The sequence below is a fragment of the Convolutriloba macropyga genome, chromosome 15 (assembly GCF_964194025.1).
Source record: "Convolutriloba macropyga chromosome 15, txConMacr16.3, whole genome shotgun sequence".
NCBI classification, from domain to species: Eukaryota; Metazoa; Xenacoelomorpha; order Acoela; family Convolutidae; genus Convolutriloba; species Convolutriloba macropyga.
The window spans coordinates 11,766,006-11,789,420 of record NC_134482.1 but is presented as its reverse complement, the minus strand read 5'-3'; the positions used below and the strand labels follow the sequence as shown (position 1 = coordinate 11,789,420).

The following is a 23,415-nucleotide window of genomic DNA, read 5'->3' as shown; positions in this document are numbered from 1 at the left end:
CCCTCCCTCCCTCTCCTCCCCCCGACTGAAGCAGGCTGCAATTGATTAGAGCTCTCACTAGTCGTTCGAGAGCAATTCTTCCGACATTTAGTTGTTTATGTTTATTTTTAGCAATTTTTTGGGTCCTGTTGGTCTTTTCGGTATTTTGCTGGATTGATGTTTCTTCTGTTCAATTTTTGAGTTCTCATCCTGACAAACGTGACAAACTGCCAGTAAAGCCAGAGGGCATCAACTTTCTTTTCGATTCTCTTATGTTTAATATCCGCCCTCATCTTCTCAGCCGGCTATTATAGAGCTCCTAATTTTTTTTTACTTTTTTTTGCTCTACCATTTTTCCGCTTTTTCAGCATTTTGCGTGAAATCTTTTTGACTTCTCTAGCTAGTTTCTCCCTTCTCTCATTCTGCAAAAAGTGAATTTGAACATCAGTTGCTCAGCAAAGCAATCCAAAATGAACAAGAGTCAGAATAAAAAATCGAAGTCAAATAGAATCGAAGTCAGAAATCAGAAATAGAAACATAAAGCCCAATTTTAGATCCTAATTTTTTTTTTACTTCGTCAAACTTTTTTTCGCTTTACCCATTTTGCCGCTTTTTCGACATCTTGCGTGAAATCTTTTTGACTTCTCTAGGCTAGTTTTACTCTTCTGTCGTTCTGCTCAAAGTCTTTTTAAACAGCAGCCGCTCAGCAAAGCAATTCAAAATGATGAGAGTCAGTATAAAAAAAATCAAAGTCAGAAATAGAAATGGGATAAATCCATAAAGCCCATTTTTAGATGCCCAGTACTTGAACTTTGTTCTCATAAGTTTTAGTTACTATCTATTATGCTGAATGGTATTGATACTAGACTCTGTAGCCTCTCACTGAGAGACAGGAGTATGTTCAATTACGAAATGACATCAAAATAAATTGCACTTAAAAATGTTTTTATACAAAAATCAATTTTTGTTGATATTTTCTTTTCTTTCAATCCCAATAGAGTTATGGGAATCAACGGCGGCTATTTTCCGGCAATCTGCCGGGTATGTTTGTGATTCCGATTTCAGTCGATTATGTCTGGAAACTTTGAAATCTCCAAAATATTGATGCTGCAGTTTTTTTTTTTTAAAAAAAATGAGATGGTTATTTCAAGAGTGGCTTATTAGGCCATTGAAGAGTGTTTTTTGAAGAGTAGCTTGAATGTTTTAGAAGCCCTTAAACCCAACTTAGTATCAATTCTATGAATAGAGTTGTTTTGTAGGCGCACGTTGGCACCTTGCGTCCGAAAAGCAGAGGAACCTTGAAACTGGCTTCCTCCAATCCAAGAGAGGCACCTCTCATTGACCCGAACTACCTGTCTGACAGGGAAGACATTGAAGAGTTCATAGATGCAATAAACCTCACTAGAGACATATTTGCTCAATCCGCATTCGACGCATACAGAGGTGAGGATTGAATTCGTAACGTCCAATGAATTTAACAGCTCAATTGACGGACTGCAGTTTATTAACTAACCATGGCAATGATAGATCCTAGTCAGATATAACTACCTGAAAACAGGGACACTTGAATACCTAGAAATTATATAACTTAATATTAAACCTGATAATTTTTTATGATCACAGCCTCATGGGGACCTCTTGCAAATTATGAGGACTGATAATGAGGAAATGTTAACCGTAGTTCTACGCATTTAATACCCTTATTCTGCATGCTCCTTTTCAGGTGACGAGATCACACCTGGTGTCGATGTAAGGTCACGTGAACAACTAGAGCAGTTCGTCCGAGAGTCTTGCGACACGGCCTACCACCACTCGTGTACATGTAGAATGGGAACAGCCGAATCAGCGACGAGAGACGACTCAGAGGCATCCTTACACGAGGCAGCTGTCGTCGATTCGGAGGCCAAAGTGTTCGGAGTGGAAGGACTACGAGTGATCGACTCTAGTATATTCCCAAGCATGGTAAGTTTTAGGGCAACTACTAGCTAATCATAAAATTGTTATGATTAGGTTGCATGACCATTAAAATGAGAGTACGGCTTGGGACCTTTATGGCTCGCGACCCCATAATCTCTTGATTGATTGCAATCCTGGACTCGTAGCTGACACAGCTGGTCTTTACTTTGGTGATTTTTATCTATGCTCTCTTTAACTGTGCTCTAATTTCACTTATCTTTTTTTTGAAAAAAATACGTTTATAACAAGTTGGTTAAAGTATGTTTGAACAAATTACTTTTATTAGCAATTGGTCAAGTCAAAAATGGTTTCGAAATTATTTTCTTACAATATTGCAGATCAAGGTTTGAACTGTAATTTATTTTGGCTGCATACTATAAAATGTGTATTAAAATGCTAGCCAAAGTGATCTTCTAAGCGCCTAGGACAAGCTTGTGCGATTACATACAACGACGTTTAAGAGTGCCGGTACTGCAAATAGCAATTAATTATAAATTAAATGCTAGGGGAAATGATTTCCAAAGCGACCATGGCACGCTGATCACTATTTCGGTTGTGATAGATTCATATCAACTCCCGCGGAACGCTGGAGCATGACATGGGCCGCAATTATCATTGTTTGCTCAAAAGGGTGACGTCTCAACAAATAGACGGATCAAAACACAAATTTTGAACGAATTTGTTTGGCTGAGAATATTTAAAAAACACTAACTTTATGCGTTCAATTAACCAAAATTCGTTAAGAGTACTTCTAGCTTCAATTTTCTGAGGCTTGTGACCAAACGCGATTTCTGAGCATATTCATGTTAATGTTTACATCCTATATCAAATCATGAAAAATTTGTTGGATGCATTTAGGAGAAATCATCCAATCGGAAAAGCATTAATAAATTTTTCTAAACTCGCTCAATCTATCTTGTCCTGATAGATAATAAATAATCTTGAAGATGATAGATAATCTTGCCCAATATCTCACCACATCGTTGTAATTGGTTCAGATTTTTTTGCGCTCATTTCAGATGAATTGATATTAGTTGCTCTAGAATGAATTTTGAGGCAATTCTTGTAAACATGTCAAAACTTTCGCTTGACCATTTGTTCTATAAATTTTTGTGACTTCTCAAGTGACTTCTCCACGCTTCACTTCATTTTGTGTAAATTCATTTGCTCTCACGCTGAAATAAAGTTTGTTGCAATTATAAATGTAATTGTTAATGGTTGAGTAACGACGCATTTATGGCTTAGGGGCTTATATGTCCTGGAAATCGCGAGTTTGAACCGCTCTCAGCTCTGAGTTTTTGCACCCGAAAATCCTCAGCTACACCCCTAAATTAAATTCGTTCGAGATCAATTCATCGGAAGTCAGTCGGTTTATGTTTGGTTTTGAAATTATTCGGCAGATGAATTGTATACATTATCGGTACTTTTATAATTTGCACTATTTTACGTTGGCATAGTTGTACATAACTGTTTAGAGCGATATAGAAGAAATTTTGAAGCAATCACTTTGAAATTGTAAGATTTTGAATTTAATTATCTGTTGCTCTCGAGCGAATTTTGTAGCTTTTTTTGGAAAAATGTCTTAATGGAAAATTTTTGCTTGATCTTAATTGCTTTTGTTCAGTCAAATTAAGTCTTTTGAGACCAATCCTTGTATTTGGTTCAGATTTTTTTGCGCTCATTTCAGTTAAACTGATATGATTTTTGAAGCAATTGTTGTTAACATGTCAAAAATTTCGCTTGACTATTGGTTCTATAAATTTTTGTAACTTCGCAAGTGACTTTTTCACGCTTCACTTCTTCGTTTTGAGTGATTTCGTTTGATCTCATGCTGAAATAAAGGTTGTTGCAATTATTTAAGTGATTGTTAGTGGTTGAGTAACAACGCCGTTATGGCTTTTGTGGTTTAGATGTCCTGGAGATCGCGGGTTCGAACCGCTATCAGGTCTGAATTTTTGCACTCAAAAAATCCTCAGCTAAACCCCTAATCTAATTTTCCCCGCTTACCGTTCGAGAACAATTCATCCGACCTTTGTCGGTTTCTGATTGATTTTGAAATTATTCGGTGGATGAACTGAATACTTTTTCGGAACTTTTATAATTGGCAGTTTTACGTTGGCATAGTTATACATCACTGTTTAGAGCGTAACTAGGTTTTAGTTGCAAATGAAATACACCAACTGAGCTTCTGTGACATGAGCCGATAAGATGCCATTTTGTTACCAATTTGCATAAATGTTTGCCCATAATTAATTCTGATAATTTTGTAAATAGTACATAGTGCAACCTATCAAGCAAAATATTGTGTCGAAAATAATTGTGCGAGTTACTGTTTTGCAGGCTGATCTCAAAAATAGCCGAAATTGAAAACATCGGTTGTAAAAAAAAGCCGATGTTTACAAAAACCGAAGTTTTAATAATACATTGTTTTACTACGCCAACTAACTTTAACTCTTAAATGGGAGGAACAGACAATGATCAACCAATTATAAATCAGTAATTCAGAATTTAGTGTTTTAATATTTACGAGCGAAATAAACCTAAATCGTTGAAATATATCCTGTAATTATGGCGGGTCATGCCTCAGCGACTCGTGGGACTTGACATGAATCTATCACAGCGACTACTGGACTAGCTTACTCAAAAATTCATTCATTTTTATTTTTCGTATAATGCTGTATATACTATAAAAACACATTCAATCTTAAAACATGAGGAATGCGGTTAACGAGATTTAAAGCTATCAACCAATCATAAAAAAGCGATCAACCAATTCTTAATGTTGATTGGCTAGTTGCGAAGAGTCTGAATTGATAAACGTCTGCTTTTTTCCTAGCTTCTTAATGTACCATTGTGCCAACGTATAACTCATACTCATTTATTCAATATATCTACGGATAATTTTCTAAACCTCAGCCAGTCAGATCACGTGAACGAATATTTTCACAAAACTCTGAACCAATCACTTTGACGTGGTGAGATTTTGAATATAATCAATTGCTCTTGAACAAATTTCATAGCAATGATTGTAAACGTGTTGGTCTTGACCGTTTTGCGCTTTTCTTCTAGAACATTCTTCTCAAGTGACTTCTCAGATGTCTTTTTCACGCTTTTGTTCTTCATTTTTGAGTGATCTCTTTTGCTCTCACTCCGAAGTTAAGCTTGTTGCTAATATAAAGTGGGTTGCAGCATAGTAAAAAGAACGGACAAATGGCGCAGTCGGAAATGCATATGATTATGAAGAGGGAGGTCAACGGTTCAAATCCCGCTGGGGTTAAATGTTCTTCCACCCGCCTGTCGTTCGAGAGCAATTCATCCGACATTAGTAGGTTTATGTTTAATAGCCGCCCTCATCTTCTCAGCCGGCTATTATTGCGCTCCTAATTTTTTTTACTTCGTCGAACTTTTTTTGCTTGATCTCAATTGCTTTTAGAAAAATAAGTCTGTCGAGAAAACAAAAGCGATTTTAGGATAATCTAGCACAAGGAACTGAAGGCCGAGTTGTTAATGCTTCAATCTGTTACGACAGAGTTTGGGGTTTTCAACACCTCATTGGGCGGAAATTTTGGACCCATTTTACAACTCTTAATTAAATTCGAGAGCAATTTGTCCGACGTTTTATGTTTTATCGGGGCGAGGAAATTGAAGCTAGATATTATTAAGCTAACAATGATAATTGCGGACCAAAGCCGTGTTTCAGCGGCCTGCGGGACTTGATATGAAGCTATCATTAACGAACGTGAGATGTAGTTACCACGGCCGCTTTGAAAATAGTTTCAACTCGAATTTAAATTGCTCTTTGCGATTTCGGCACTTTTAAACGTCGGCACAGTATTACTTTGACATAGTTGTAGGTGGTAATTACTGCGGTTGGCGGACAAACCGAAAGGATCCGGGAACCCACTTCTGTTGAATTTGTAATATTAATTTAGAAGTTTCATTTTACGGTTTTAATGTAGCAACTATCTTTTTTATAGGTTTTTAGCTAGTGTGGTTCGCTGGCTTCTCACCTCACAAGGCTAAGCTGATTGTTGAAACTGGCTTTTTAACATTATGACGCAAAAGAAACATGCATGATTTTTGGCTGAAATCTTGGTCGGAAAACGTGATTAGGATTATGCTGATGAACAACCTCCTTTTAAATAAAAATTACTTGATCGCAGCAGAACTTTTTTAGCGAAGCCAAGCTGGTGGTTTCCCCATACCTTGCTTTCGGAATGACTTCTTTCAATCAGAACAGCGGATTGATGCTTCAGCTTTTATTTGATTCAATTTGCTTATTTTTTGTTCTCTTTTCAGTGTAAAGCCTCGAACAAGCATTTTTAAATACTATAAATGAAATGTTCTTAGGTTTGAAAAGATTTTATTTGTCCGCAAATAATTTTTTAATTTGTTCACACAATAGTTCTGTAAATTGATTTTGGTGAATGAAAGATAAGTTAAACAATAGCAAAAAATGTGTGTTTAGGTGAGCGGCAACTTAAATGCGGCGACCATAATGGCGGCTGAGAAACTGTCTGACGTCATTTTGGACAAACCCTCTCTACCTCCTATCAATGTTCCAGTTTACAAGTCACCCTCACACACAATATACAATGGCCAAATATCTGATAGTGATCAAATTGTTCAGGGCAATATTGCGGCTAACGCATGAAACGAATTCTAACAGTCATTTATTTTTTTTGTATAACTACACGAGATCTATTTAATGAATTTGAATGTATAGCAATGTTCTCCCCTCTTGTTTAAACAAAGTTTGTAGAAATAATATTAGTCCAGCGGTCTTTTTACTGCCATTTTTGCTTGATCGATTTTTTATCTGACCCTTTTGACTTTTCGTCCTTAAAAACGGGATAAACAGGTAACGTCCGGAGGGAATTGAGGGCTCTTAGACTCTTTCGCTCACTAGACTCTGAGTATGCACCCCCACCCCCCCCCCCCCCTCGCCGCGCAAACCAGGCCCCTTCAAGCTAAAGCTAGCCTTCCTAGACCGTAGTTAGCTACTGAAGGGGCAATTTTCTCGCCATTCGTTTTTGAACAATTAGCCTGTGTTAGTCTGTTATGCTTAATTGCTCTCGAATGAGAAACAATTATTCTAAGCGTGTGTGTCATTTTTATGCGCATTTTTCGCTTGAATGTTTTTGCGCTTTTCTATAATAATCTTTGACTTCTCAAGTGACTTTTTCATGCACTTCTTGATTTTTGAGTGATTTCAGTTGCTGTCACTCCACTTCAAACCTAGCCGATTGTTAGAGATGCGATGACAAGGCGCTGTAAGCCGAGTGATTAATGCCTCTGTCGAGGTAAAGGTATCCGTCTCAGGAGGTCGGGGTTCGAACTCCTACCTTTGTCTGATGTGTTGGCACCCATACAGTAAAATTTACGGCCCGCCTGTCATTCAAGAGCAATTTTCCGGCGTTAGTCGGTTTGTTTTCAATTTTTGTTAGCCACCGCTTAGGCGTTCTCCTAATTTTCACAATTCAAAGAATTTGAATTGTATTGGGGCGCCATCTTTTTTTAAGACTCGAAGAGGAGTATTGGTGGAGCGTCTTTTTTTAATTGAATGAATGATTTGAGGAGCAGAGAGAAGAGATTTGCTTTTGTTCGCGTCGTTGTTTTGAGAGAGATCGTTTTCCAAGCACGCGAATTTTTTTCGTTCTCACTCCATTTTTTTAGTCAAAATTTCTATCAATTTTATAATCTAGTATTAGTGTGTTTGGAGGCATTTTCAACCTTCTGAATCAAATATTACACTATAGGATTCAATTTTCAGCTATTTTACCATTATGTTATAATTTTAGTTTTTTTTCGGCAGTTTCTGTATACATATTTATTTATTACATTTGGGAAGTTGTTTGGTTGAACGTAGTTTATTTCTTTCTTTTCTTCTCATTTTTGCCTCCGGTATAGGTTTAATGTTTAAGTGGAGTAGGAAAAAGTGTTTGAACAAAATTCGCGTTCATTTCTAGCCAGTGGTTTTTTGTTCACATGGGGCATTTTGCCATTGATTTTCACAATTTTTTCTGAGTTTTTTGTTCACATTTTTTCTAAATTGTTCATCCATTCCGTTCATCCAATCCATTCATAGTTCATTCTGTGTCAGCTTTTTTGTTTAGCCAATGAAAGTTATTTTAATTTTATCAGGTTTTAATTTTGATCACGTTTTCCTTTTTATATAAGTCACGATTTCCACGTCTAACTCGTGACGAACCTCACTCACTGTTTCAATTGAATGGATTTTAAATTCACGCATTGAGATACCCAGTATAGTAAATACCGTCAATGTCAGAAGAGCCAATATCACAAATTGGATAAACCGGCAAAGCCCGTTCATCAAGTTATAGTGCATTTGGTTATCAAAGTACTGGTTGAGCGTCTTTTTAAATTGATATTTTTGATACAGCGCATTTGAAATGAGACGCATGAAAACTATGTTTAGGTCAAGTTGAAAAATACTGACTGGCAGCGAGAAGAGTGATTTTCTGCTCATGCTTTTTCTTGAGAGAGCGAGAGAATGGGGTGCAACTATTTTTTCTAAGCGATATTAACGTGCGGCATTTCAAAGCAGTTTTTCTTTCGAATCATTTATTCTCAGTCAAACAGTTCACTAGAATGCATTATAAGTTTTCAATTTGTTTTATTGTTTTGACCAGGTAGTAAGTAAGTAGGGCTTTGGCGATAATTGTCTTCGTTTCTAATAGACGCCGTCAGCCTCGCGACGACTATTATTTATGCGCTCTCCTTTTTTAAATCGCTGTACAATTTGAGCCGAGTTTCCGTCAATGCTATTCCGAACCAGATCCTATTCATTTCGAGGTCTGGTTTATTAATAGCCGCACAGCGATAGCTGGGGCTATTATTGGTCGTCTCTTGGTTTTTAAAATTCAAAGAATTTGAATTGTATTGGGGCGGTGTCTTTTTTAAGATCTGTACACACATTTTCATGATTTTTGAAGTCAAATTGGAGTGGTGATTTTGGTCACGCCGAAACAGGAAGTAGAGCGAAAAAGTGAGTGCTTTTGCGGCGTGAAATTTTTTCGCTCTAAATTTAAAGTAGAGTGAGAAAACGGTGTTTGAACAAAAATTCGCTTTCTCGCTAGTGGTTTTTTCTTCACATGCGGCAATTTCACTTTGATTTATAATAGCCGCCCTCATCTTCTCAGCCGGCTATTATGGCGCTCCGATTTTTTTTTACTTCTTTGAACTTTTTTTCGCTTTACCATTTTGCCGCTTTTTCGACATTCTGCGTGAAATCTTTTTGACTTCTCTAGGCTAGTTTCTCTCTTCTCTCATTCTGCTAAAAGTGAATTTGAACATCAGTTACTCAGCAAAGCAACTCAAAATGAACAGAGTCAGTATAAAAAATTGGAGTCAGAAATAGAAACGGGATAAACCCATAAACCCCAATTTTAGATAGCCGCTGTTTGAACGTGTTCCTTTAAGTCTTAGTTACCATCTCTTATGCTTATTGGTATTGATAGTAGCCCCTGTAGCCTCTCTCTAAGAAACAGAAGTATGTTCAACTTCGAAATGCCATCAAAATAAATCGGACTTAAAAAATTCTTTTACAAAAATCTTTTTTTCAAAATCTTCTATTCGTTCAATCGCAATCACGCTTATTGGAATAGACGGCGGCTATTTTCCGGCAATCTGCCGGGTATGTTTACTGTTTTTTCGACTTTTTGGATCGGAGTTGTTTCTAAATGGTTTTCCCCAATCCATTCATAGTCCGTTCAAGGTCTAGTTTTCTGTTTAGTCAATGAAAATTCTTTGAATTGTATGTCAGGACTTGTCCTGCTATGTTTTTTATTTCGTCGTCGCGTTTTTTTACGACCATATGACCTCATAACCACTTCAAATCTGCTTTTTGTTCATTCGTTCATGCAATTTCAACTGAATTGCGTACGTGACGTCATTTTTTGCTCTTAGTGGTGCGAGTTTTTTATTCATTCGCCTGATTAAAGTTTTGGTCACATTTGACTTACCTCACTCTCAAAATTGACTTTCTGCCTTTGAAATTGACTTTATTTACTTTAATTCAAAGAAATAAGGTCAAATGGATGTGTGCCACTATAATTGAAGGTTTTTTGAGACCAGCAAATATAGGCAGCAAAAACGTATACTCATTTTTAATCAAAATATAACATATCAGCCTTCAATGAAAAGACGAGTTTTTTTGGTCTGTCTTTTTTACTCTTTTTTTGAGACTGCAGATCTACGAAGCTATTGCGGCAATTAATTTTCTGGCAATCTGCCAGCTATGTTTAATTAATCTATAAAAAATCCCATGAGTTGGTTCAGGCCGGTTTTTATTTGTCGAACAAAAATGTTCTTTTTAACTTAGATCTTAGCGTGTTCATTAATTTGTGTGAAACCTTTTTAAGTTCTCTGGGCTATTTTTACTTTCCTCTGAATCTGCTGAAATTGCTTTTAAGCAGCAGTGGCTTAGTAAAACAATCTTGAATCAACAGAGTCAGTATCAAAAATCGAGATAAGAATTAAAAACATGATAAACACATAAGCCGAGTTTTATGATCTTGCTACTTGAACGTGGTTCCTGTCAGTCTTTGTTACCAGCACTAATGCTTGTTGGTATTGTCACTAGCACCTGTTTCCTCTGCCCGAGAAAGAGGTTTATGCCCAACTTAAAAATGAAATTAAAGTCTTTCGCACTTCAAATGTTTAATTGCTCTTGAACGCAGTTCATAGCAATTATTGTGAACTTGTGTCTTCTATATTTTAATTCTAACTCGAATGCTATACCACAATTTTTAAACTCCTATCTTCACATGTTTTAGCGTCCCTTAAACATGCAGCCTAGCTTAATGCATGTTTTGACACGCGCTATGTTGCCATATTCAAGCTCCTAATTCGCTCATTTTTTGCATTTAAAAATCATGCCGCATAGAAAAACAAGCGAGCCAATTTGCCACTAACCAAAAATTTGCTCATTGGAAAGGTCAATAGGCGTAATCAATAGACATTGGTAGCGTAGATGATAAGACCAATGACTGTTAAGCGAGGGTAAGCCGTCTAGACTAAAGACTTCTGAAGACGCATAATTTCCTTGACCTCACATTTGAGAAGTTCGTTTTATTTTTCTTTCGTTCTTTTTATCGTTCCTTTTCGTTCCGTTCTTTTCGATTTTTCTCTTTTGTCATATTTCGGCTCCTAATCTGCACAACTTGCCAAAACAGGCTGGCCAAAGCAGGCGAACCGTTAAAGCCATTGACTAATGTTTTGCTGCTTCAGATAGAGCAATAGCCAAATGCAATACGCATCGGTGGTGTAAGGGATAAGACCTGTGGCTTGGGACATGGCTTCATAACCGAGTTGATGCGAAAAATGGCTCTTGATTTCTTGACCCAAAAAACAGTTAGGGTAATTGTTGTTTTTCATCCACTCATGTCTTCGTTTTGCTTTCTTCGTCTTCCCCTTTAATTCTTTTGTTTTTCTCTCTATATTCTTTTAAATGTAAATCGCAATTGAACTGAATTGTTATCCGCTTTATCTTCAAATGTTTTATCTGTCTTTAGAGCTAAAGCCGGATGTAAAGCATGTGCTTTGACCCGCGCTTTACAGCCATATTTAGGCTCCTAATCTGCACATGTTTCTGCTCCCTTTGAGCAAGCCTCATACCAAAATTACGCGAGCCAAATAGCCACCTACTAGAAATTGGCTTATAAGAAAGGGAAATAGACGTAAACAATGGGCATCGGTAGCTTAAGGCGTAGGAGCTCTGGCTGTTAAACGGGGGACAGGGGTTCGAGACGGGCGGAAAACGACGAATAGTTTTCTGGACGGCCAAATTGGGATGTTATCTTTTTTTTTCGTTGTTTTTGTTCCTTTTAGATCGTTTTTTGTTTGCTTTTGTCTTTTTTAAGCCTGTTTTGCGCTCATTGAGCGTGCCGCACAGCTTAAAGCGAGCCAATAAATACATTGACCGAAAAATTGCTGATGTATAAAAAGCAACTGACAAATGCATTACGCATCGGTAGAGTCAGGGATAAGACCTATTGTAGGGAAGCGAAGGGCATTGGTTCGCACCCAATTTACTGCTAATAATGGCTATTCAGTTCTTGAACCAAAAATTGGTAGTTTTTGTCTTCGATCCACTCTTGTTTTTTTCTCTTTAAACCTTTATCTTGCTCTGCTAAATTATTTTTTCCTTACCACTAAATAGGCGATCCAATAAACCCATTGATCAAAATTATGCTGGTATGGAAAGAGCAGTAGTCCAATGCAGTACGCATCAGTAGCGTGAGAAATGAGACCTATGACTCTTGAGCGATGGGCATTGGTTCGCGCCCGAGTTGGTGCCGAACATTTTTTTTTATTGGCCCGAAAATAATAGTTTTTTTTTCATTCACTTCTGTGTTTCTTTCTTCCTTCGCCTCTTTATCTTCCATTGTCATTTTTTTAAAGTGCTATATCACTATGGTGAAGCTCCCTTTTTTCGCATGTTTTAAAGCTCCTCAAACTTGCTGCGTAATGTAGTGCGTGCGTTTTGAGACGCGTTATACCGCCATTGAGAAGCTCGTCTTCTGAACAAGCCTTACCGCTTCTTAAACATGCGACACAGCAAAGCCGGAAATAAGTTGACCAAAAGGTTGCTGCTACATAGGGCAATATTTGCAAACAATAGGGATTGGTGGCGTAATTGGTAAGACCTATGTATTCAAACGAAGGGCATATTTTCGAGCCCAGGCTTGGGTATAAAAAATCCTTATTTCATTCAAACCTATTCTGTTGAATGACTTTCTTGCAATGTTTTTTGCGAAACTGCTAGTTTTTTTAATGCAAATCTTTCGCTTGACATTTTTGCGCTTTTCTTCTAGAACATTCTTTGACTTCGCAAGTGACTTTTTCACGCTTTCGTTCATCATTTTTGAGTAATCTCTAGTGCTCCGAAGTTGCTAATAAAAAATCGATTGCGGCAAAGCAGAATTACCAGACTTGTAGCGCAGAAGTTAGTGAGGTTGGCCATGGATCGAGAGGTCAGTGGTTCGAATCCCGGTGGGGTCAAAGTTTTTGCACCCATAAAGAAAAATTGATCTAGGGTTGAGCCCCTGATGAATTAAATTGCCTCGCCTGTCGTTCAAGAGCAGTTTTTCCGACATTTGTCGGTTTATGTTTTTGTACAGTGATCTATTTTTACAGCAATCAATTTTCTGGCAGTCTTCTTGTCATGTTTTAAATCAATGTTTGTACAATAGTTACAGTTTTCTATTTTCCATTTCTTTTGAGTCGCAAGCAAGCTTTTTAATGGCCTCAAACCGATAGCTGAAGCTTTTGTTTGAGTTCTTTGGATTTCTTTTATCAATTCAAAGAATGTCAGTTGTATTGGTGATCTGTATTTTTTAAAGATCTGTTTATAATACATTTTGATGATTTTTGAAGTCAAATTGAAGTGATGATTTTGGTCACATGCGGCATTATGACATTGATTTTAACTTTTTTCCATTTTTTTACCCGTTACTTTGAAATGGTTTTCCCAATCCATTCATAGTCCATTCTTGTTCCTTGTTTAGCCAATAATTTTTTTGAAATGTCAGGACTTCTGCGGTTGTTTTCTTCATGATTTTTTTGCAACCATATGACGTCACAATCACTTGAAATCTGGTTTTTGTTCTTTCGGTTATGTAATTTCTAATGAATTGCGTTGGTGGCGTCATTTTTCACGCTTAGTTTAGAGCGTTTTTATTTATAGTCGCACAGCGATAGCTGGGGCTATTTTTGCCCTTCTCTTGGTTTTTTACAATCAAAATAATTTGAATTGTATTGGGGCGCTGTCTTTTTTTTTAAGATCTGTTCACACATTTTCATAATTTTTGTCAAATTGAGTCAAATTTCAAGTCAAATTGAGTAGTGATTTTGGTCACAACGAACCGGGAAGTGGAGCCAAAAAGCGACTGGTTTTGCGGCGTGAAATTTTTTCGCTCAAAATTTATAGTAAATTGAGAAAACGGTGTTTGAACAAAAATTCGGTTTCTCGCTAGTGGTTTTTGTTCACATGCGGCAATTTCAATTTGATTTTTACTGCCTTTTTGGTGTTTTGGTTTGGATTTTTTCTAAATGTTTTCCCCAATCCATTCATAGTTCATTCTATGCCTAGTTTTTTTGAACAAATTTTCTTTTTCTCGCTAGTGGTTTTTTTGTTCAATAGCGGCATTTTGACAATGATTTTAATTTTTTTTAATTTTTTTTATCTGAGTTTTATGGAAACTGTTTTCTTAATTCACTGCTAGTCCGTTCTAGGTCTAGTTTTTTGTTTAGTCAATGAAATTTCATTGAATTGTACGTCAGGACTTGTCCTGCTATGTTTTTTATTTCGTCAAGATCTTTGTTTTGACCATTATGACGTCACAACCATTTCAAATCTGCTTTTTGTTCATTCATTCATACAAATTCAATTGAAGGGCGTGCGTGACGTCATTTTTCGCTCTTAGTGGAGCGAGTTCTTTTGTTCATTCGCGTGATTAATTTTTTGGTCACACCTCACTCAAAAATGACCTCCTCAAATTGAAATTGACTTTTTTTTACTTTAATTCAAAGAGATAATGTCAAATGGGTTTGTGTCACTCTAGTTTAAGGGTATTTGAGAGCAGCTAACAGAGGTGGGAAAAATTTATACAGATTTTCAATCAAAATATAATATATCAGCCTTCAAAGAAAATACGATTTTTTTGGTCTCTCTTACTGTATTTTTGAGACTGCAGATCTACGAAGCTATTGCGGCTATTTTCTGGCAATCTGCCAGCTTTGTTGTTTATTTGCGCGATTAAGTTTTTGGTTGCACGAGACTTGCCTCACTCAAAAATGAGAAAAATGACTATTACTCTGAAGTTGATTATCTGTACTTTAATTGAAACAGATAGGGCCAAGTGAGTTTGTGTCCTTCTAGTTGAAGGGTTTTGGAGGGCAATTAGTTGAGGCAGCAGTAAGTGAAACAGATTCTTTGAATCAGTATAACACCTCAGCATTTTAAAAACGTTTCTTCTTGGTCTGTTTTACTACCTTTTTGGAACCGCAGATCTATGAAGTGATTGCGGCTATTCTTTTGACAATCTGCCAGCTATTTTTCTTGTTTTGGTACATACTGAGACGAATTTTCTGTCATCGTCAATTTCACAGAGTTTCAGCATAATCTGAGCGAAAAAGTAACATTTTGTGACAGATTTTCTCATACTTTGCATTTTTTTGCATAGTTTTGGTATTTCCTTGTATTCGTTCAAAACTGGCATGTTATTTGTTGTTATAATGCTGATCATTTAATTTCTGAAGACCTTTATATACAAAAATTGTTTTGGTTGGCAAACTTACTTCGGTTTTTCTTTCTATTTCCTTATTCGTCCTTTGTTTTCTGCCATTTTTAGTCGTTCAGATTAACTGATGACGAATGTATTTTCCAGGGTGGAAACAGAATGATTTTCTTTGTCGGCAAAATTTTTTTTAAATGTTAGATTGGATTTTTAAACCGAACTATTCTGTATTTTTTGATGGGCTCAGTATTTGATTTTGTTCTCTTCTGGATTGATGAGAAATAAAAGTTACCAGATGGACGCTACTTACAGTTTTTTGATGTCTTTTGGGTTAAAGCAATTTGATATAAAATGGGGCTTTAAAAGCGTGTACGTAAACATTTTTAATCGCCGCCGTCGATGTCTGAAACCAATGCAACAATTAAATGTTTTCTAGTTTGTATTTTTGGGCTTTTTAAAAATTGTTTTCTATGTCTCTGACGGCTCTTCTGATGTTAATTTTTTGTGCATAGGCAACTTTAAAACGTTTTCGCGAAAAGCTTTTGGGTTGCATTTTATATAGTATCTGCAGGGAGCTTGTTAAAAAATTGATTGCTTTTTGATAAATCTTTTTCCTTTGATTTCCAGTGTATGTAACGTTTGTGTTTTCATAAATTTCATTCAGTAGAGCAACTACTTTGCTGTGGCAGAAGCGATCAATTGCTTTCAAACGAAGTTTACCAATTATATTAGTCCTGTTGGTCTTTTATATGCAATTTTTTGCTTGACCGATTTTTTCCTGACCATTTGACTTCTCGTCCTCAAAAACGGGATAAAAAGGTAGCGCCCAGCGGGCGTTAAGTGCTCTTAAGAGCGTTTCAGTTCACTAGTCTCAAAGTATGCGGTTCACAGAAACTGTTTTCGAGACATACTTATGGTGTGAAGGACGGTTCTTAGAGGTTGAAGCCCTCCCCCTATCATCAGCCCCCCTCACTTCACCCCCCCATCCCGATCCCTGCCCATCGTTTATCGTTTTTGCCGTAAGGGCCCATTGTAACCAAAGACCTCCTCCCACCGTCGCCCCCACTGTTGCGCCCCATAGGAAACTCGGTGCACCCCCCCCAGAGCTGTGCTCATCTTACGCCACTTGAATTGAGCTAAAGCTAGCCTCATTAAACCGTGCCTAGCTACTGACGAAGCAAACCGCTCACCTGTCGCTTGAAAGCAATTCGACCGACGTTAGTCGGTTATGTTACTTATGGTGTGAAGGGCAGTTCTTAGAGGTCGACCCAACACCCACCCCCCGCACAACCCCCCCCCCCCTCACATCAGCTTCTTTCATTTTATCCCCTCCCTCCCCCCCACACACACACAGACACACACAAATATCCACCCCTGCACAGCGTCCAGGCCGCAGGTGCGCCGTGCAGCCAACGACCCCCATCTCACCATTGCCAGCCCCCCTCCCCCGCTGCGCTAACCTCACGCCCTTTCAATTAATGTAATGCTAGCTTCACTAAACCGTGATTATCTACTGACAAAGAAAACCGCTGGCCGGCCGTTTGAGAGCAATTCACCCGAAGGTAGCCGGTTATACTTCGAGACGGTTTTAGAGTCTTCCGTCTATGTTTTAACATTCCATAGAACCTGGATTGTATTTTTGATATTTAATTAGGGTCTTTCAGCTGGCTTTAGTAGGCGTCAAAGTGCTTCGTGTTCTTAAGTTGCGAAGAATGTCAACATTGTAGAAGAAAAATCCCCTTTTTGATGTTGATCCAAGTTTTTGTTTTTCCTGTGAGATTTTCCTGTGTTTTTCTTTTTTGAGATTTTGATAATGGGGTCTTCAGTTGGCTTTCGTCACCACAGGTCTCGTGCAAGCTAGTTTTGTGTTTTTTGTCAGTTTTTCTATCAATTTGTTTTAGTATTACTAACTTAAAAAACAAAAGTGAACGTAGTTATTTTGCAATTTTCGAATTCTTTTGAGTTGAATGATTTTTTTAGCTACGTGGCCAAATAAACCTCTTTTGGGCTCGCAGTTGGGTTATTGCGTTGTTTTGTGCACCAAATTTGCGTTCGGAAGATAAGAACACCAATGATATACATATTTTTCATGTCACCTCAATGGCAATTTCCGTGAATAGCGAATTCATTTCTGATTTTTGGTTGCATTCAACTTTGTGTTAAGCTGTTTTGTAACCTTCTGTGGCCAATCGAGACTCGCACTAGCCAGTTTGTTTTTCGTTTTACTTTCCATTTCGTTGCTTCCGCACATTTGGAATAAGAGGTAAATTTTAATGTAGTCAGGAAAATTTGCGTCTACAGCGGAAAATTTTTTTCTAGCCCAGATCTTTAACGCAAAAATGATGCATCTCGGTTGGGTCTTAGTTCTGAATTAGAACAGCACACGACAGAGCTTGCTGAACTAACGTCTGCTATGAACAATTAAAATTTTAAAGAAAGGGCCCACCCGGTTAAAAATATTCTGAAATTTATGTGAGAAATGCGCTGAATTTTCAAAAATTTCATTACAAAAACCTTTCTCTAAGATGCGCTCAAATGCGCAGAAATTTCTGCGCGTTTCTCACTAAGTTCTTACGCATTTAAGCGCATTATTATGCAAGGTTTTGGTCATGCATTAATATTATGCACTAAAATTTTGAGAATGATAAACTGAAAAATTGCTGAATTTCATTTAGGAAATGTGCTGTTAATGCACTGAAACTATAAAAAATGTGTTGAGGATGCGCAGTTTTGTATCAAATGTTGACAGCTTCCTGGATCCAACTTCTTATGCTAGACTGTTAACTTCCCGGCTCTAGATTTTAGCGTCGTTTTAGTACATTTTTGTAAGAAAAGCTCTGAATGCTGAATTATTTAGGAAAAATGTTGATTGAACTGAAAAACGCTGAAATTGGAAGCTTGACGCTAAAACTTCAAAATTTCAGCGCAGCTTCAAGGAAATTCTTACTTAATATCACATTTTCAGCACATTTTCATAACTTTTCACACCTTTTCATTTATATTGTTAGAATTCAGCGCTTTTCAGTTGAAGAATTTCAGCGCCGTAGTAATATCATGGCTTATCATCTCATTCTGATCTTCTCAGCGCATTTCTTACATAATTTCAGCGTAATTCAATAATTTTCGGCACTTGGATTTTCAAAGTGGTTTATATATGTCAAATCAAATTAATTGAGCCGAATTTAGATTTTGTTAATTGGGTCTTCAATTGGCTTTCGTCACCACAGGTCTCGTGCAAGCTAGTTTTGTGTTTTTTGTCAGTTTTTCTATGAATTTGTTTTAGTATTACTAACTTAAAAAACAAAAGTGAACGTAGTTATTTTGCAATTTTCGAATTCTTTTGAGTTGAATGATTTTTTCTAGCTACGTGGCCAAATAAACCTCTTTTGGGCTCGCATTTGGGTTATTGCGTTGTTTTGTGCACCAAATTTGCGTTCGGAAGATAAGAACACCAATGATAAACATATTTTTCAAGTCACCTCAATGGCAATTTCCGTGAATAGCGAATTCATTTCTGATTTTTGGTCGCATTCAACTTTGTGTTAAGCTGTTTTGTAACCTTCTCTGGCCAATCGAGACTCGCACTAGCCAGTTTGTTTTTCGTTTTACTTTCCATTTCGTTGCTTCCGCACATTTGGAATAAGAGGTAAATTTTAATGTAGTCAGGAAAATTTGCGTCTACAGCGGAAAATTTTTTTCTAGCCCAGATCTTTAACGCAAAAATGATGCATCTCGGTTGGGTCTTAGTTCTGAATTAGAACAGCACACGACAGAGCTTGCTGAACTAACGTCTGCTATGAACAATTAAAATTTTAAAGAAAGGGCCCACCCGGTTAAAAATATTCTGAAATTTATGTGAGAAATGCGCTGAATTTTCAAAAATTTCATTACAAAAACCTTTCTCTAAGATGCGCTCAAATGCGCAGAAATTTCTGCGCGTTTCTCACTAAGTTCTTACGCATTTAAGCGCATTATTATGCAAGGTTTTGGTCATGCATTAATATTATGCACTAAAATTTTGAGAATGATAAACTGAAAAATTGCTGAATTTCATTTAGGAAATGTGCTGTTAATGCACTGAAACTATAAAAAATGTGTTGAGGATGCGCAGTTTTGTATCAAATGTTGACAGCTTCCTGGATCCAACTTTTTATGCTAGACTGTTAACTTCCCGGCTCTAGATTTTAGCGTCGTTTTAGTACATTTTTGTAAGAAAAGCTCTGAATGCTGAATTATTTAGGAAAAATGTTGATTGAACTGAAAAACGCTGAAATTGGAAGCTTGACGCTAAAACTTCAAAATTTCAGCGCAGCTTCAAGGAAATTCTTACTTAATATCACATTTTCAGCACATTTTCATAACTTTTCACATTTTTCATATTGTTAGAATTCAGCGCTTTTCAGTTGAAGAATTTCAGCGCCGTAGTAATATCATGGCTTATCATCTCATTCTGATCTTCTCAGCGCATTTCTTACATAATTTCAGCGTAATTCAATAATTTTCGGCACTTGGATTTTCAAAGTGGTTTATATATGTCAAATCAAATTAATTGAGCCGAATTTAGATTTTGTTAATTGGGTCTTCAATTGGCTTTCGTCACCACAGGTCTCGTGCAAGCTAGTTTTGTGTTTTTTGTCAGTTTTTCTATGAATTTGTTTTAGTATTACTAACTTAAAAAACAAAAGTGAACGTAGTTATTTTGCAATTTTCGAATTCTTTTGAGTTGAATGATTTTTTCTAGCTACGTGGCCAAATAAACCTCTTTTGGGCTCGCATTTGGGTTATTGCGTTGTTTTGTGCACCAAATTTGCGTTCGGAAGATAAGAACACCAATGATATACATAGGTATCAAATGTTGACAGCATTTGATACCAATGGTATCAAATGTTGACAGCTTCCTGGATCCAACTTTTTATGCTGGACTGTTAACTTCCCGGCTCTAGATTTTAGCGTCGTTTTAGCACATTTTTGTAAGAAAAGCTCTGAATGCTGAATTATTTAGGAAAAATGTTGATTGAACTGAAAAACGCTGAAATTGGAAGCTTGACGCTGAAACTTTTTAAAATTTCAGCGCAGCTTCAAGGAAATTCTTACTTAATATCACATTTTCAGCACATTTTCATAACTTTTCACACCTTTTCATTTATATTGTTAGAATTCAGCGCTTTTCAGTTGAAGAATTTCAGCGCCGTAGTAAGATCATGGCTTATCATCTCATTCTGATCTTCTCAGCGCATTTCTTACATAATTTCAGCGTAATTCAATAATTTTCGGCACTTCGATTTTCAAAGTGGTTTATATATGTCAAATCAAATTAATTGAGCCGAATTTCCGGAAGCATTGGCACAGTGGATTGGTAAGTTTTAACAAGCAGCAGAACAGAATTAGAGACACAGGCAATGCGAGAATAGTTTAAAAATGAGCTAATTAAAAAAAAATTGGTGAACTTCAGTGCAATTCTTAGAAAGTTTCAACGTTTTTCAGGCCATTTCAGTGCCTTATTATGTAAGGTCTTTTGTTATTTTGAAGAGCTGAAGTTTTGAAATCAGAACTAGGTTCTGAACATTTTCTGAAGATAAACTAAGAAATAAACTAAGATAAAATGCGAGAGTATTACGACTAGCTATATTGTAAACTCTTACAAGCAACGCCATCAGTTGAACAGGACACACACAGCTGGAAACCAACGTTGAAAAAAATTAAGTTTTTCTGGAAAATTATGTGATAATGACGAAAAGTTGCGATTGAAGCCACATCATACCTGAAGGAAAACAAAACTTGCTGTATTTCTCTGTAGATTTTCTGTCTTCGTGTAACAACCTCTCGTGGGATCTTTGATCATATTGGTCTCAAACTTAAAGCATTTTGAGCTAAAAAAAACTGGCTAATCTCGAAGATAACTCTCTTTCTAGAACAAAACTCAGTGTCTACAGTGTCCTGATTAAAAACTATGCTATCTGAATGCAGTACTGCGGTTGTATTACTAGTATTTCAAAATTGCAACGTCTAGGAAAAAACGGGCTTCCTCCTCAAAATTCGATGAATCTAATTAGTCAAGTTCTATTGCGTTGCCTGCCAAACTCTCCGTCCAATCTCATTCATTATGACAATGTATGAGACAGTCAAACTGTGTTGAATTCGGATGATATCGAAAAAACATCTTGAATATTATCTAAAAAATGGAGAGAAATCAAGACAAATTGTAGAATCATGAAACTGGCTAAGATACTGAGGGCCATTAATTGAAGGAGCAAATTTGAACAAACAATTATATTGATTGAAATCGAAATCGGATAAGTAAATTAAACAAAACCAAACGACTATTTTGCTGTGTTTGGTCTGAAGAAACAAGATGGAACTTCCCTTAAGTATATTTACCAATAAGCAAACTTGAACGTTTTCAACATTGAACAAAAGCAACATTTATGGAAAGCAAACGTGCAAAGAGACCAGAACGCTATAGGTCAAGCTTATACAATTAAGACTAAGAACATCAGTTACTCTAATATTAAAACAGCACTCTAATTCGGCGTACTAGAAAAAAAATATAATATAGCACAAAGTCTAGCGGAGACAATAAGGGATCTTTCAGCGCGGCCAATTTTTCCTCCCCCCTTCTTGTTTCAGCGCGGCCCATCGTCGTCAGAACCCCCAACAAAAGAGGATGTTGTTAAGGAGAGGAAAATAAAATGGCAATTAAACGGTGGTATTGGAGAGCGAGCAAGCCATTGTGACCCAAAATTATTTAACTTTTGTAAATATCATATATATATATATATATATATATATATATATATATATATATATATTTATATATATATATATATATATATATATATCTAAATAAGTTAACTTCTCTTCTGTTACTGCTTTAAGCTCGCAGACAATGACAATGCGAGTGAACGATCGGCAATGTTGTACTCCATCTACAAATTCAGACATTAAAAACATGCCCCCTTATATTAGCCCTTTGTGGGTGCTAGATAGTCCCGGATAGTAAGGTTCATGTAGATGTAAGTAGTAATAGATGTCAACTCGAAAGAGGAGAGAAACCAATTGTAAGTCCGTAAGATGTATCAGTTCAAGAGCACCGATGACTCAAGTAAATGGACTTTTCCGGGTGTGCTTTAGAGGTGCTTGTTGTTGCCCTGATGTAAGTAAGCAAACATGGTGTCAAATTCTCCGCATTTTGGTCAATTTCCAGAAATAGTAAACAATAAACAAGCAAAAACACAATTGTAATGTGGATGATCAAAATCCCGTATTGAAGGTTCAAATGGCGATGTATGAAAATTGGGCCGGCCAAAATCGTCTTAGGGGTTAATATCAAGTAATTAGAACAAAATTAGGAAACAAGAAAGACTGACTGATTTTCAAAGAATTCATAACAATTGCAATTTTGCAATCCCAGTTCCTGGTCAGAAGTAATCTAGCGCCTCTTGTCAGACAAAGTGCATAGGACCACGATTATATCGGTGTGCACATCCTAATCAAAGCTATACCTAACGATGATTCGGCACCATTCTAGCAGGTGCATGGCATTGAATTTCGCTTTGGTTTTATTTCAAGTTTTTCACGTGTGACTTTTTCAAGGGATTTTCAAGGGTGACTTTTATAGCGATGAAGCTCTGTTAGATTAGACCTCACGTTACTTTAATGTAGTTCCACCTACCCATTCCCACCAAGAACAGATTGTCGTTTGATACAAAGTAATTCCTGCTGTTCTATTTGACGTTACACTTGTAACGCTAGGGACAGTTTCAATGGTAAAGCCCAGATTGCAAAAAAGCATAATTTCAAAGTTTTTCTAGAGGACATAATAACTGAAACTATACGTCGCCAATGATTTTACCAAAATTCAAGCAAAGTGACGTAAAAATTTTTTGTAGACTTAAGATAAATAGAAAGCGCATTTTAATCAACACCTGTTGCGATAATAGCAGTTTAATAAGCTGCCAGTGTAATGAATTTAAATGCCCGATCGATTTTGGAAAAACACTTCAGCATTAGACTACGAGTTTGTCACACTCTTTTATCGCGACTGTTACGAAGTAAACAGTGGCGATAAAAGAGTGGTGTTAAACTCGTAGTCTAATCATGGAAACAGTTTGATAAACTTGTAGTCTAAAAAAGAATATTTATCGCAATAATTGTTGATTAAAAAAATTACCACACGGTTGTTATCGCCCTTGAAGTTAGCATAACACCTCGGCTTCGC

At 36.7% G+C, this 23,415-nt stretch overlaps 1 protein-coding gene across 6 annotated transcripts in view; it reads left to right on the top strand.

The window, feature by feature from the left end:
• The window catches only part of LOC142354402 (choline dehydrogenase, mitochondrial-like), a 51,277-nt gene extending 44,548 nt beyond the window's left edge, over nt 1–6,729 (top strand). For all 6 annotated transcript variants that reach the window (XM_075406681.1, XM_075406679.1, XM_075406684.1 and 3 more), the window contains 3 exons: nt 1,239–1,422; nt 1,703–1,941; nt 6,404–6,729. In XM_075406681.1, the coding sequence (XP_075262796.1) occupies nt 1,239–1,422; nt 1,703–1,941; nt 6,404–6,589 (609 nt within the window). In that variant the 3' untranslated portion in view covers nt 6,590–6,729. The remainder of the gene's footprint in view (nt 1–1,238; nt 1,423–1,702; nt 1,942–6,403) is intronic.
• The last annotated feature ends 16,686 nt before the right edge of the window (nt 6,730–23,415 follow it).